Source organism: Amblyraja radiata, chromosome 24 (genome assembly GCF_010909765.2).
Source record: "Amblyraja radiata isolate CabotCenter1 chromosome 24, sAmbRad1.1.pri, whole genome shotgun sequence".
NCBI lineage: Eukaryota > Metazoa > Chordata > Chondrichthyes > Rajiformes > Rajidae > Amblyraja > Amblyraja radiata.
The window spans coordinates 28,822,421-28,836,410 of NC_045979.1; the positions used below are offsets into that span (position 1 = coordinate 28,822,421).

Sequence of the window (13,990 nt, forward strand, 5' to 3'; positions counted from 1 at the left end):
TGGGGGTACTTGAGGATATTACAACATTTCCTGATGTTTTGTTGATATCCCATGATCTAATATCTCTCTCAGTCAAATAAATATCTGACTCACCCAGAAGGAATATAATGTGGAAAATTTGAGTTCATCCAAATTGGAAGGAGAAATAGTAATGTGGAGAATATTGTAGATGGACACAAAAAGCTGGAGACCCTTCTGGCCTCGACCCGAAACGTCACCTGTTCCTTTTCTCCAGGGATGCTGTGTGACCCGTTGAGTTACTCCGCTGTATGTGCCTCTCTTCGGGTTAAACCAGCGTCTGCAGTTCATGTAGAGAATATTGTAATTGGGGAGAGGTTGAAAGCGCTGGTGTTTATGGTGATTTGCCAATCCTTGTTCACGTTTCCCCATTTGCAACATCCCATCACAGAAGGCATTAAACAGACCAGCCATAGTGGAATGGCGGGGGTAGACTTGATGGGCCGAACGGCCCAATTCTGCTCCAATAACCTGTACGAGTTTACGAATGGTCCCGACCCGAAACGTCGTTCATCCTTTAACTCCAGAGATGCTGCCTGTCCTGTCCCGTCCCGCCGAGTTAATCCAGCGGGTACACAAAAATGCTGGAGAAACTCAGCGGGTGCAGCAGCATCTATGGAGCGAAGGAGATAGGCAACGTTTCACGTTGCCTATCTCCTTCGCTCCATAGATGCTGCTGCACCCGCTGAGTTTCTCCAGCATTTTTGTCTACCTTCGATTTTCCAGCATCTGCAGTTCCTTCTTAAACAACGAGTTAATCAAGCACTTTTGTGTCTCTCTGCTGTATTTACTGGCCTTCCCAGTAAAAACACAACGATCGTCACTTTAAACGCTAGCAGGCTGTGTATGCTCGCTGATGAAGTGCAGACCGTGGGACTGCAGCAGGCAATAAACACATGGTAAACCACACACAAGCATCATTAGAGGCTCCACGTCCAGCCGAGAGCCACAGGGAAGTCAGAACTGCACAACAGAGGATTTTCAGGCGAAGAACCCTTGTAGGAGGTGGAACTCTTTGAGTCGTCTTCTAAGTCACAGGTTGGACTTTCACCCTGTGTTTCTGCTGATCCAGGTAAGGCGAGATGAAACTTTCGTGACTCGTGTATAAGGGAGGTTTCACGGCAGTCGGGTCACGACCCGTGACCCGTACTGTTGCTAAACTATTCCAAATGGATTACACGCGATGTACTGCAGGTAGGCACTTACCATTGTTTCCAGCGTAGTGGGCCCGTTAAAACCCGCTGAAATTGTCAATTTTTGCGCTGTAAATAATTATGGAAATCGGGATAAGCGTGTGAGACATTTAGCATACTTCACAATTCCAAAAGTGAGGAGAAATGACGGTAGATAAAACCGAGAGCTGAAGGGGACAACAACAGCCAGAGAGCTTGCCGAACATTGGCCGTTTGCTCACTGCATTTCATCAACAGTCAGGCATTATTTGTGTTTTTTCTTGATTCCTTTGGCATCTAAAAAGTTTCAGAAGTGATAAATCTGGCTGTAATTTTTTTAAATCGCCCATGGTTCTCGTGGGTTTTTACATACAAAATGAAAACGCATCTGAAGAAACATTTACAGCCAGATTGATCACTTCTGAGAATTTTTAGATCCCAAAGGAATCAAGAAAAAACACAAATAATGCCTTACTTGATGAAATGCAGTGAGCAAACGAGATAATTCCCAATATTCTCAATGTTTATCAAGCACTTTAGCTGCTGTAGTCCCTTCAGTTCTCGCTTCTCTATACCTTCATTTCGCTTCACTTTTGGAATTCTGAAGTTGGGTACATGTCTCTCACACTTACCCCGACTCCCACAATTTTTTTCAACGCAAAAATTCAGCATTTTGGCGGTTTTTAACAGGTAGGAAAGTACGCGTTTCTAGCATTAATAACATATACCGGGAGTGACGGATGTCTTCCAGTTGGATTTAGCGGCTCCGTGCGTCGAGCCCTCTGACCCAGTGACCTTCCGTGCAACCCCCCCTATAAACTGAGCATGAAAACTTTCATCGGCGCGGTGGCATCTGCCGAGATCTGCCGCTGTCGACCTCCCTGCGTTTAGCGAGCTTCAAATCTGACCAAAGAGATACATAACCAAAGGGATACGAAAAGCAAGGAAGTAACTCTGGCAGTAACCAAGCAGACAGAGGGGGAGAGAGTCCGAGGAAAGGGAGCGGCAGAGCGAGAGAGGGATTAAAGACAAGGATTAAAGTAAAAGGAGTGAGAGAGAGACAGAGACAGAGGGGGAAGTAATATATTTCAACGACAAACAAGGAAACAGGGAGAAAACAGGGAGGTATTTAAGAAGGAACTGCAGATGCTGGGAATCGAAGGTAGACAAACTTGTTGGAGAAACTCAGCGGGTGCAGCAGCATCTATGGAGCGAAGGAAATAGGCAACGTTTCGTCCCGAAACGTTGCCTATTTCCTTCGCTCCATAGATGCTGCTGCACCCGCTGAGTTTCTCCAGAAAGCAGAGGTAGATGGGAGAGGGGAAGAAGAAAGTGAGATTAGAGAAAAGAGAGGCAAAATGATCTACAAGAGTAAACAAAAACAGGGTAGAGTCCAAGGGACTGTCAAAGTCAAAGTCAATTATATTCGTCACAGGTACCCGAAGGTGCAGTGAAATGCACCTGGACTGAATAGACAGCTATTCCTTTTCTCCAGATTTTCTGCCTGACCAGCTGAGTTACTCCAGCTTTTTGTGTCTACAGTTTAAACCAGCACCTGCAATTCCTTCCTATACACTGAATAGACAGTGATGAGTTTAGTTTAGAGATTCAGCGCGTAAACAGGCCCTTTGGTCCATCGTCACACTGTGTTTTTGATTTTCTGTTTTTGGATTGAATCCTGTTTTTAATTTGTGTCTCTGTGATGTCTTTATTACTTGTTATATTCCGATTATATGTTTTTATTCCGATTACTATGTAAGGTGTCCTTGAGATGTCTGAAAGGCGCCCATTAAATAAAATTTATTATTATTATTATCGTGTCCGCACCGACCAGCGATCCCCGCACATTAACACTGTCCGCGTACAAACTCCGTACAGACACAGTACCCGTGGTCAGGATCGAACCCGGGTCTCTGGCGCCGTAAGGCAGCGACTCTACCGCTGCGCCCTTTGAAAAAGAAAAGTGGAGATGGATAGAAAGAGGGAGCGCGAGAGGGAGAAGACGAAAGAATGAGTCCCGATGCCCTAAAGTTTGGAAGAACGAGAGATATTTTCAGAAGATAGATACAAAATGCTGGAGCAACTCAACGGGACAGGCAGCATCTCTCTGGAGAGAAGGAATGGGTGACGTTTCGGGTCGAGACCCTTCTTCAGACTCATTCCTACCACTTGCTACCTCGCCTCCCCACCCCCACTGTGTAGGAAGGGACTGCAGATGCTGGTTTACACCAAAGATAGACACAGAATGCTGGAGTAACTCAGCGGGTCAGGCAGCATCTCCGGAGGGAAGGAATGGATGAAGTTTTGGATGTTTTTCAGACTGAGAGTCAGGGAAGAGGGAGTCTAGAGATATGGAGGGGTAAGGTGTGAAAACGACAGATCAAAATGGAAGCAGCTCAAGGAAAATGTAGAATGGTTAATTGTTAGCAGAGGGTTAAGGTGACAATGAGGCATGCAATCAGTAACTTAATGAGAAGGACAGTGAACTAGGTTGGGGGAGGGATGGAGAGAGAGGGAAAGCAAGCGTTACTTGAAGTTAGAGAAATCAACAGTCATACCGCCCTGTTGTAAGCTGCCCAAGCAAATTATGAGGTGGTGTTCCTCGACTTTGCGATGGGCCTCACTCTGACAGTGGAGGAGGCCCAGGCCAGGACAGAAAAGTCAGTGTGGAAGGAGAAGTTTATGTGTTTAGCAACCGGGAGATCGCTTCGGCCTAGGCGTGGCAAACTGGGAGATCACCCATTCCTTCTCTCCAGAGATGCTGCCTGTCCCGCTGAGTTACTCCAGCATTCTGTCTCTGTTCCCGCTCATCCCTTACCTCAGCGGATGAGGTGATATACCTCTGCCCCCCTAGACGTGGTGTGTTCTACCTGCCTGCCTGCCTCCCTCAGGAAGTGACAGCTGCTATTGTGGTTCTGAATGGGACCCTTCTCTCCTCTTGGCCAACATGGATAGGCGACGTTTCAGGTCTGGACCCTGCCCATGTCCTCCAGAGATGCTGCCCGACCCACTGAGTTACTCCAGCACTTTGTGCTTGATGCAAGATTCCAGCCTCTGCAGTTCCTTGTGCTTCCCTTTGAATTTCTTCGACAGGGTCACCTTGGTTTTCAGTGGACGGATTGAGATGGGAGAGGGCTACGATGACTTGGAAGTGACTCTGTGAGACGGGAAGGCAGAGTATCTGAGGGGATGCTTCATCGTCCGTCTTATAACCATATAACAATTACAGCACGGAAACAGGCCATCTCGGCCCTTCAAGTCCGTGCCGAACACTTATTTTCCCCTAGTCCCATCTACCTGCACTCAGACCATAACCCTCCATTCCTTTCCCGTCCATATACCTATCCAATTTATTTTTAAATTATAAAATCTAACCTGCCTCCACCACTTCCACTGGAAGCTCATTCCACACAGCTACCACTCTTTGAGTAAAGAAGTTCCCCCTCATGTTACCCCTAAACTTCTGTCCCTTAATTCAGATTCAGATTCAGATTCAACTTTAATTGTCATTGTCTGTGTACAGTACAGAGACAACGAAATGCATTTAGCATCTCCCTGGAAGAGCGACATAGCATATGATTTGAATAAATATTTACATTAGCATGTATACAGACATAGTGTTTTTCCTGTGGGAGGAGTGTCCGGGTGGGGGGGGTGATTGGCAGTCACCGAGGTACGTTGTTGAGTAGAGTGACAGCCGCCGGGAAGAAGCTGTTCCTGGACCTGCTGATCCGGCAACGGAGAGACCTGTAGCGCCTCCCGGATGGTAGGAGGGTACAGTCCATGGTTGGGATGAGAGCAGTCCTTGGCGATGCTGAGCGCCCTCCGCAGACAACGCTTGCTTTGGACAGACTCAATGGAGGGGAGCGAGGAACCGGTGATGCGTTGGGCAATTTTCACCACCCTCTGCAATGCCTTCCGGTCGGAGACAGAGCAGTTGCCATACCATACTGTGATACAGTTGGTAAGGATGCTCTCGATGGTGCAGAGGTAGAAGTTCACCAGGATCTGAGGAGACAGATGGACTGAAGTCATGTCCTCTTGTTTGAATCTTCCCTACTCTCAATGGGAAAAGCTTATCCACGTCAACTCTGTCTATCCTTCTCATCATTTTAAATACCTCTATCGTCCCCCCTTAACCTTCTGCGCTCAAAAGAATAAAGACCTAACTTGTTCAACCTTTCTCTGTAACTTAGTTGCTGAAAACCAGGCAACATTCTAGTAAATCTCCTCTGTACTCTCTCTATTTTGTTGACATTGTCTTCTCAATGATTCAGGTCCACGTTCTCTGCTGAAGTAGAATGAGCGCTCTACAGAAATCCCCGAGCCTCCTCCGCTCCCAGTCTGCCTCCTCCCTACACCCGCTTCCCGTGGCATCCCGTATCAACACACCACATCCAGGGATACTGAAGGATGCCGGTGCATCGGCCGAGGTAAGGAATGGGATGCTGGGGTTGCAAGGTTGACTGTGGTAGGAATGGAGCCATACAGCATGGAAACAGGCCCTTTGGCCCAACTTGCCCATGCCAACCAAAATGCCCCAACTATATTCTTAAGTTCCAGGAGCAGAATTAGGCCATTCAGCCCATCGTCTACTCTGCCATTAAATCTATCTTTCCCTCTCAACCCCATTCTCCTGCCTTCTCCCCATAACTCCTTGGAGCGCAGGAGGATGAGGGGTGATCTTATAGAGGTGTATAAAAGTCACGAGAGGAATAAATCGAGTAGATGCACAGAATCTCTTGCCCAGAATAGGGGAATCGAGGACCAGAGGACATGGGTTCAAGGTGAAGGGGAAAAGATTTAATAGGAATCTGAGGGGTAACTTTTTCACACAAAGGGTGGTGGGTGTACGGAACAAGCTGTCAGAGGAGGTAGTTGAGGCTGGGACTATCCCGACATTTAAGAAACAGTTAGACAGGCACATGGATAGGACAAGTTTGGAGGGATATGGACCAAACGCAGGGCAGGTGGGTGTAGTGTAGTTGGGACATGTTGGCCGGTGTTGGCAAGTTGGGTCGAAGGGCCTGTTTGCACATTGTATCACTCTATGACTCTGACACCTGTACTAATCAGGAAACTGTCAATCTCTGCCTTGAAAATGTCCATTGACTTAGCCGTCTGTGGCAATGAATTCCACAGATTCACCGACTTCTGACTAAAGACATTTCTGCAATACTATGCAATGTTCTGCTATGATGTACATTGAAGCCCCTTTACTTTCTGCATGTTACTTGTATCTGATTTCGCCACCTCCTCTGGCAACGGATTCCAGTTATCAACCGGCTGTCTGTGTACTTGGAGTATTACGTGCAGTTCTGGTCGTCCCATTACAGGAATATAACGCGGCACAGTGGCGTAGCAGCAGAGATGTTGCCCTACAGCAACGAGACCTGGGTTCGATCCTGACGACAGGTCCTGTCCGTAACGAGTATGTCCATTCATCTTACGACCGCGTGGGTTTTCTCCAGGTGCTCCAGTTTCCTCCAACACTCCAAAGACGTGCTGGTTTGTAGGTTAATTGGCTTTTGTTAAAGTCCGTGCCGAACACATAATCTCCCCTAGTCCCAATGTGTAGGTTGCGAAGCTGGGATAACGTGGAACCAGTGTACGGAGTGATCGCTGGTCGGCGCAGACTCGGTGGGCCGAAGGACTTGTTTCCACACTGTATCTCTAAACTAAAACTCAATTCATTAATCACTCATTGACATCTACGGTTCCCATTTGATGAATTTTGTTTTCTTTTGTAGGTGACCATCAAAGAGCAACAGCCTCTGCAGAAGGATAGTTTTGTGCTACTCAGGTGAGGCGGAGTTTCTATCATGTCTTTGTAGATATTCATACCAGTGGAAAGACAGACTTAGTTGCCCAAAACCGGACCTCCCAACGCTGGCCATGTGGAATTCGATGAGTGACCACTGGTGTTCCACAGAAATCAGTGCTGGGATCTCTGTTTGTTTCTGATATACATCATAGACGTTGAGAAAAATATAGATGCGTGCGGCAGTAGGTGTTTTAGATGTTCTGTTGTGTTTTATTTGTATGGCTGACTTGGCAAATGAAATTCCTCGAATGTTGCAAAACATACTTGGCAAATAAAGTACTATTCTGATTTCACTGTGCCTCAGCACACCTGACAATGAACTAAACTGATATATAAGGAAGTTAGAGAATATTAGATTGGTTTCTCTGGAGCATTGAAGGTTTATATAATAATAAGAGGTACAGATTGGGTATTTTTCTCAGGGTGGAAATGTTCAATATTAAAGGACAGCTTTAAGATGAAAGGGGGTTAAGTTTAAACATAGAAAATAGGTGCAGGAGTAGGCCATTCGGCCCTTCGAGCCAGCACCGCCATTCCAATATGATCATGGCTATCATCCAGAATCAGTATTTAAGAAGGAACTGCAGATGCTGGAAAATCGAAGGTACACAAAAATGCTGGAGAAACTCAGCGGGTGCAGCAGCATCTATGGAGCGAAGGAAATAGGCTACGTTTCGGGCCGAAACGTTGCCTATTTCCTTCGCTCCATAGATGCTGCTGCACCCGCTGAGTTTCTCCAGCATTTTTGTGTACCATCCAGAATCAGTACCCTGTTCCTGCTATTTCCTCATATCCATTGATTCCTTTAGCCCTAAGAGCTATCTCTAACTCTCTATTGAATACATCCAGTGAATTGGCCTCCACTGCCTTCCGTGGCAGAGAATTCCACAGATTCCCAATTCTCTGGGTGAAAAAGTTTTTCCTCATTTCAGTACTAAATGGCCTACCACTTATTCGTAAACTGTGACCCCTGGTTCTGGTCTCCCCCAACATGGGGAACATTTTTCCTGCATCTAGCTTGTCCAGTCCCTCAAGAATTTTTATATGTTTCTATAAGATCCTCTCTCATCTTTCTAAATTCCAGTAAATACAAGCCCAGTCGATCCATTCTTTCATCATGTCAGTCCCTCCATCCCGGGAATTAACCTGGTGAACCTACGCTGCACTCCCTTAATAGCAAGAATGTCCTTCCTCAAATTAGGAGACAAAAACTGCACATAATACTCCAGGTGCGGTCTCACCAGGGCCCTGTACAACTGCAGTAGGACCACCTTGCTCCTATACTCAAATCCTCTTGCTATGAAAGCCAACATGCCATTTGCTTTCTTCACTGCCCGCTATACCTGCATGCTTACTTTCAGTGACTGATGTTCAAGGGCACCCAGGTCTTGTTGCATTACCCCTTTTTCTAATCTGACACCATTCAGATAATAATCTGCCTTCTTGTTCTTGCCACCAAAGTGGATAACATCACATGTATCCACATTATACTGCATCTGCCATGCATCTGCCCACTCACCCAACCTATCCAAGTCAAATAGCATCCTCCTCGCAGCTCACACTGCCACCCAGCTTTGTGTCATCCGTAAACTTGGAGATGTTAGATTTAAAGGAGATGTTTTAAAGGCAGGTTTTTTGCACAGTGAATGGTAGGAGCCTGGAATGCAGTGTAAGGGGTAGTTAGTGGTGGAGGCAGATGTGATAGTGGGGTTTGAGAGGCTTTTAGAAAGAGAGGTGGATAGGCAAGGAATGGCACAGCGCAGTGGTGGAGTTCCAGCCTTACAGCGCCAGGGTTCGATCCTGACTGCGGGTGCTGTCCGTATGGAGTCTGCATGCTCTCCCAGTGACGGTGTGGATTTTCTCCGGGTGCGCCGGTTTCCTCCCACACTGCAAAGATGTATAGGCTTGCAGGTTAATTGGCTTTGGTGAAATTGTAAATTGTCCCTAGTGTGTACGATAGTGTTAGTGTGATCGCTGGTCAGCATTTGGCAGCATGTTCGGCACAGACATGCTGGGCCATGGCATCTGTTCCTGTGCTGTACTCTTGTTTACATAAATACATTGGCGACAATTTGGAGCGTATTCAATAATGGGATGAATGGAACGTAGAGATTGTTAAGAAGAACGGCCAAGCTAGATGGGTCTTTACTCATTGAGGTTCTGAAGAATGGGCGATGATCTTAATGAAGCAAATACGATTCTTAAGGGACTTCATAGTGTGGATACTGGGAAAGGTTTCCTCCTATTGGGGAATGTGGAACCAGTACACATAGTTTCAGAGTGAGGGATCACGAAGTAGTCATTTCTTCTCTCAATCTGTTGTTACACTTGGAAGCTGATTCATCAACTGTCATAATCATAATCCTACTTTATTAGCCAAGTATGTTTTGCAACATTCGAGGAATTTGATTTGCCATACAGTCATACAAATAAAAAGCAACAGAACACACAAAGTACATTTTAACATAAACATCCACCAGAGTGACTCCTCCACATTCCTCGCTGTGGTGGAAGGTGAAAATAAGTTCAATCTCCCCCTTCATTGTCCTCCAGCGGTCGGGAGCCTTGAGCCTTCCGTTGATGGGACGATCTTGACGGGCCTCCTCGTCGGGGCGATCAAGCTCCTGCATTGGGGGCATGTTAGCTCCCCCGCGCCGCTGATCAGACCTCGGGTCGGGGCTAGACGAAAGTTGTGCGGCTTTGGAGCTCCTGACTCGGTCTCTCCCTAGATTGCGAGCTCCTTGGTGCTAAAGTCCACAGCTTGAGAGAGACGATCCCAGTCAAGGAATCGGCTCCGATGGCAAGTCCACGCCCCGCGGTGGGGCTCAAAGTCAGTCCGAGCAAGGCCTCCAGCTCCATGATGTTAGGCCGCAGAGCGACCGGAGATACGATCCGGAAAACAATCGCATCTCCGGCAGGGTAAGAGATTGTCAAGTATCCCCTCCCCCGCCCACCCCCCACATAAAACAAACCAGAGAACATTAACACATACTCTTTAAACGCACTAAATATAACAAAAAAAAGTCCAAAAGGACAGACAGACTGCATGCGAGGCTGCCATTGAAGCGCCACCTGGTGGAATCCATGGATGAGTCAAGGGTCATACACATCACAGAAAGGTGGAGCTGAGACCAAAGTCAGATCAGTCTTGACCTTATCAAATGGTGTGAGCAGATTTGAATAACCATATAGCCTACTTAGTTTAGTTTAGTTTACCTTAGAGATACAACGCTGAAACAGGCCCTTTGGCTCACCGTATCCATGCGATCTCCGCGCACTAGCACTATCCTACACACACAAGGGGCAACTTACGGTTATACTAAGCCAACTAACCTATAAACATGTACATCTTTCGAATGTGGGAGGAAACCGAAGCACCCGGAGAAAACCCACGCAGGTCACAGGGGGAACGTACAGATAAGCTCCTGTTGTCAGGTGTGAACCAGGGTGTCTGGCGCTGCAAGGCAGCAACTCTACCGCTGCGCCACCGTGCCACCCTACCCTTTCCCCCAGGATGATACCCAGGCACTGCAGTGACGGGTGCATTTTTTGGACTGAGTTGACACACGTTCCAACCCAGCGAATGTCGTGGCTTTTTCTTACAGGATGGAGAAACTAAAACTACAGAAATCAGAACGGGAAAACATCTCTGCAACAGCCTCCACCGCCCTCGCTGGTAAGGGGTGAGCGGGAGGCTTTCTTTGCAATCCATGGTGATATCATTTAGGTCTGGCAGTCATCGTTTGTTTACAACAAACCTTGCGATTGTAGAAACCAAATGTCACAACCCAGTGCTGGGGGATATGAGAGTGGTTTGAACATGGGACTTGTTGGAAGAAAGTTCATCCAGCATGGAAACAGGGTCTTCAGCCCAACTAGCCCACACCGACCAACATGCCCCATCTACACTAGTCCCATCTGCCTGTGCTTGACCCATAACCCTCTAAACCTGCCATATCCATGTACCTGGCCTGATGTCTACCGAGGTACAGTGAAAAGCTTTTGTTGCCCGCTAACCAGCCAGCGGTAATAGTCGATACTTGACAATAGTCTCGGAGATGATACAGTGTGGTGCCAGTAATGAATAGCTTTTGGAACTTTTAGATAGAGTGGTAAAGAAGGCCTTTGGAAATGTCAAGGACCAGAGAGCATAGTTTTAAGGTGAGAGGAACAAAGTCTAAATAAGTACGGGGCAAGTCTTTTACACAAATGAACGCGCTGCCAGGGTTGGTGGTGCAGACAGATGGGATAGTGGCATTGAAGAGGCTTTTAGATTGGCACATGGATATGCAGGGAATAGAGGGATAGGGAACACATGCAGGCACAGGAGATTCATTTAACTTGACATCATTTATCTTGGCATGGACAAAGTGGGCCGAAGGGCCTGTACTATGTGGTACGCTCGGAAGCAAATTATTTTGTTATTTTGTCACTTCTGAGAGAGCTTTTTATTGCACAGCTTACTTACTGCATAGTTCCACATTAGAATTATGAATATACCTCAGAAATACCTCAGCAGTCTGAAATGATATTAATAACACATTAATCACACAATAAAGTATAAGGTATCATCCATTCATTCATCCATTAATTAATTAATTGATTGATTGATTCATTCAAATTAATGAGGTTATATAAAAGCTTATCTCTGAAGGATAGACATTCGTTGAATACCAATATCCTGAGGTTTTGTTAATTCTCCTGTTTAACAGGAATTTTCCTGTCCTTCTGCAGATGGTGCGATGGAAACAAAGAACGCTGAACGTCAGGAAACTCCTCAGGAGGTGAGGGTTTCTGATTGAGTCTGGGGTCATTACATGGGTTCAGAAACCTGTTATGCATGGATATTACAATGAAATGGGTTATAATGCGATTCAGCATGAAAACAGGCCCTTCAGCCCACCGCCCACCAAAGTCCTCGCCGAATCAATGATCACCCGTTCACAATTAGTTCTATGTTATCCCACGTTCCCCACCCACTCCCCACACACACAAGAGGAACATGTACAGAAGAAAATTAATCTAAAAACATGCACGTCTTTTGGGATGTGGGAGGAAACCGGAGCACCCAAAGGAAACCTACGCGGGTCACAGGGAGAATGTGCAAACTCCACACAGACAGCACCCGAGGTTAGGTTCAACCAGGGTCTCTAGCGCTGTCAGTGAGCAGCTCTACCATCTGTGCCATTAGATAATAGACAGTAGGTACAGGAGTAGGCCATTCGGCCCTTCGAGCCAGCACCGCCATTTAATATGATCATGGCTGATCATACACAATCAGTACCCCGTTACTTTGAAATGAGTTTGAACATTATACAGCAATTGAGCTGCTGCCTTACAGCGCTAGAGCCCCGGGTCCAATCATGACCACGGGTGCAGTCTGTACGGGGTTTGTACGTTCTTCCCGTGACCGTGTGGGTTTTCTCTGGGTGCTCCGGTTTCCCCCCACATTCCAAAGACGTGCAAGTTTGTAGATTAATTGGCATCAGTAAAAGTTGTAAAATTGTCTCTAGTGTGTGGGATAGTGCCAGTGTGCTGGGATCGCTGGTCGGCACGAACTTGGTGGGCCGAAGGGCCCGTCTTTAGCTGCACCTCTAAACTGAACTAAACTCCCACATTCCGAAGACGTGCAGATTTGTGGGTTAATTGTCTTCTGTAAAATGTCCCTCGTGTGTAGGATAGAACGAGTGTACGGGTGATCCATGGTCGGCATGGACTCAGTGGGCCGAAGGTCCTATCTCTATGCCGTATCTCAAAACTAAACTAAATGAATATGTATTTTCATGAACAGACATATACATATACAAGAAAGGTTTTGACCCGAAACGTCACCTATTCCTTTTCTCCAGAGGTTCTGCCTGACCCGCTGAGTTACTCCAGATTTTTTTCTTGGTTCTTGGTTTCTTGGTCCTCCAAAATATTCCAAATGGAATTTAAACTGGAGGTGGTGAAGGGAGGGCTTAAGCCAGAAAGGGTTATTGGGAAGAAAGAGCTACTTTAAATTTAGTTGTATCTGGTTGTGTCTATCGTAAATGAATATACACACAGATACTTGGTGCCGCTAGAGATTTTGCCCGAGTGTTTTAATTTTCCTCAGGGGTTTTCAAAAACAAAACCAGAAGCTGCAAATCATATATCATGCCGTCATTTGTCTCTAACATTTTGCTGTTGGCGACTAGTACACTAGGACATACTGTTCAGTTTATGCAGAGGGATTTGATCGGCCCTGAAATGGGTTCTGTGCAAAAGGGAATATAGTGGCCGCCTATTTTACAAGGCAGGGTTGGAACATTGCCGAACTCAATCACACCGAGCTCTATGGAAATTCGACGGGAGCTGTCTCCTGGACAATATCATGGAGTTTTTTAGCCTTTGAATTCTGTGCTTCAATGACCACTCTATTCCACCTGACGCTGTTGGAATAAACTTTATACACGTCATGGAGTATTGGCAGTGGGAGAGCATGGATTAATCTAGTGTTTAAGAAGGAACTGCAGATGCTGGAAAATCGAAGGTACACAAAAAAGCTGGAGAAACTCAGCGGGTGCAGCAGCATCTATGGAGCGAAGGAAATAGGCAACGTTTCGGGACGAAACGTTGCCTATTTCCTTTGCTCCATAGATGCTGCTGCACCCGCTGAGTTTCTCCAGCTTTTTTGTATACCATGGATGGGAGAAGGTGATTTTTTCCGTAAATGGCGGAACTGCTGTGAGGTTTGGAACGTCTAGGTGGGTGGTAGTGGGGTGGGGGGGGGGGGGGGGGGGGGGGGCGGTGTTGAGGAGGTCGTGGGGAAACTGACCTCCACTGGAGAAATGGAATAGGTGACGTTTCGGGTTGAGACCCTTCTTCAGTCTGGAGAAGGGTCTTGACCCGAAACGTCACCCGTTCCTTCTCTCCAGAGATGCTGCCCGTCCCGCAGAGTTACTCCAGCATTTTTGTGTCTGTCTTCGGTTTAAACCAGTATCGGCTGTAATTC

General features: G+C 46.7%; 1 protein-coding gene across 1 annotated transcript in view; it reads left to right on the plus strand.

Moving 5' to 3' along the window:
* Positions 1 to 963: 963 nt before the first annotated feature.
* The window catches only part of LOC116986621 (lymphoid-restricted membrane protein-like), a 52,069-nt gene continuing 39,042 nt past the window's right edge, over positions 964 to 13,990 (plus strand). Inside the window, exons 1-5 of the mRNA XM_033042200.1 lie at positions 964 to 1,090; positions 5,468 to 5,623; positions 6,941 to 6,993; positions 10,620 to 10,690; positions 11,749 to 11,798. Coding sequence (XP_032898091.1) covers positions 5,492 to 5,623; positions 6,941 to 6,993; positions 10,620 to 10,690; positions 11,749 to 11,798 — 306 coding nt within the window. The 5' untranslated portion in view covers positions 964 to 1,090; positions 5,468 to 5,491. The remainder of the gene's footprint in view (positions 1,091 to 5,467; positions 5,624 to 6,940; positions 6,994 to 10,619; positions 10,691 to 11,748; positions 11,799 to 13,990) is intronic.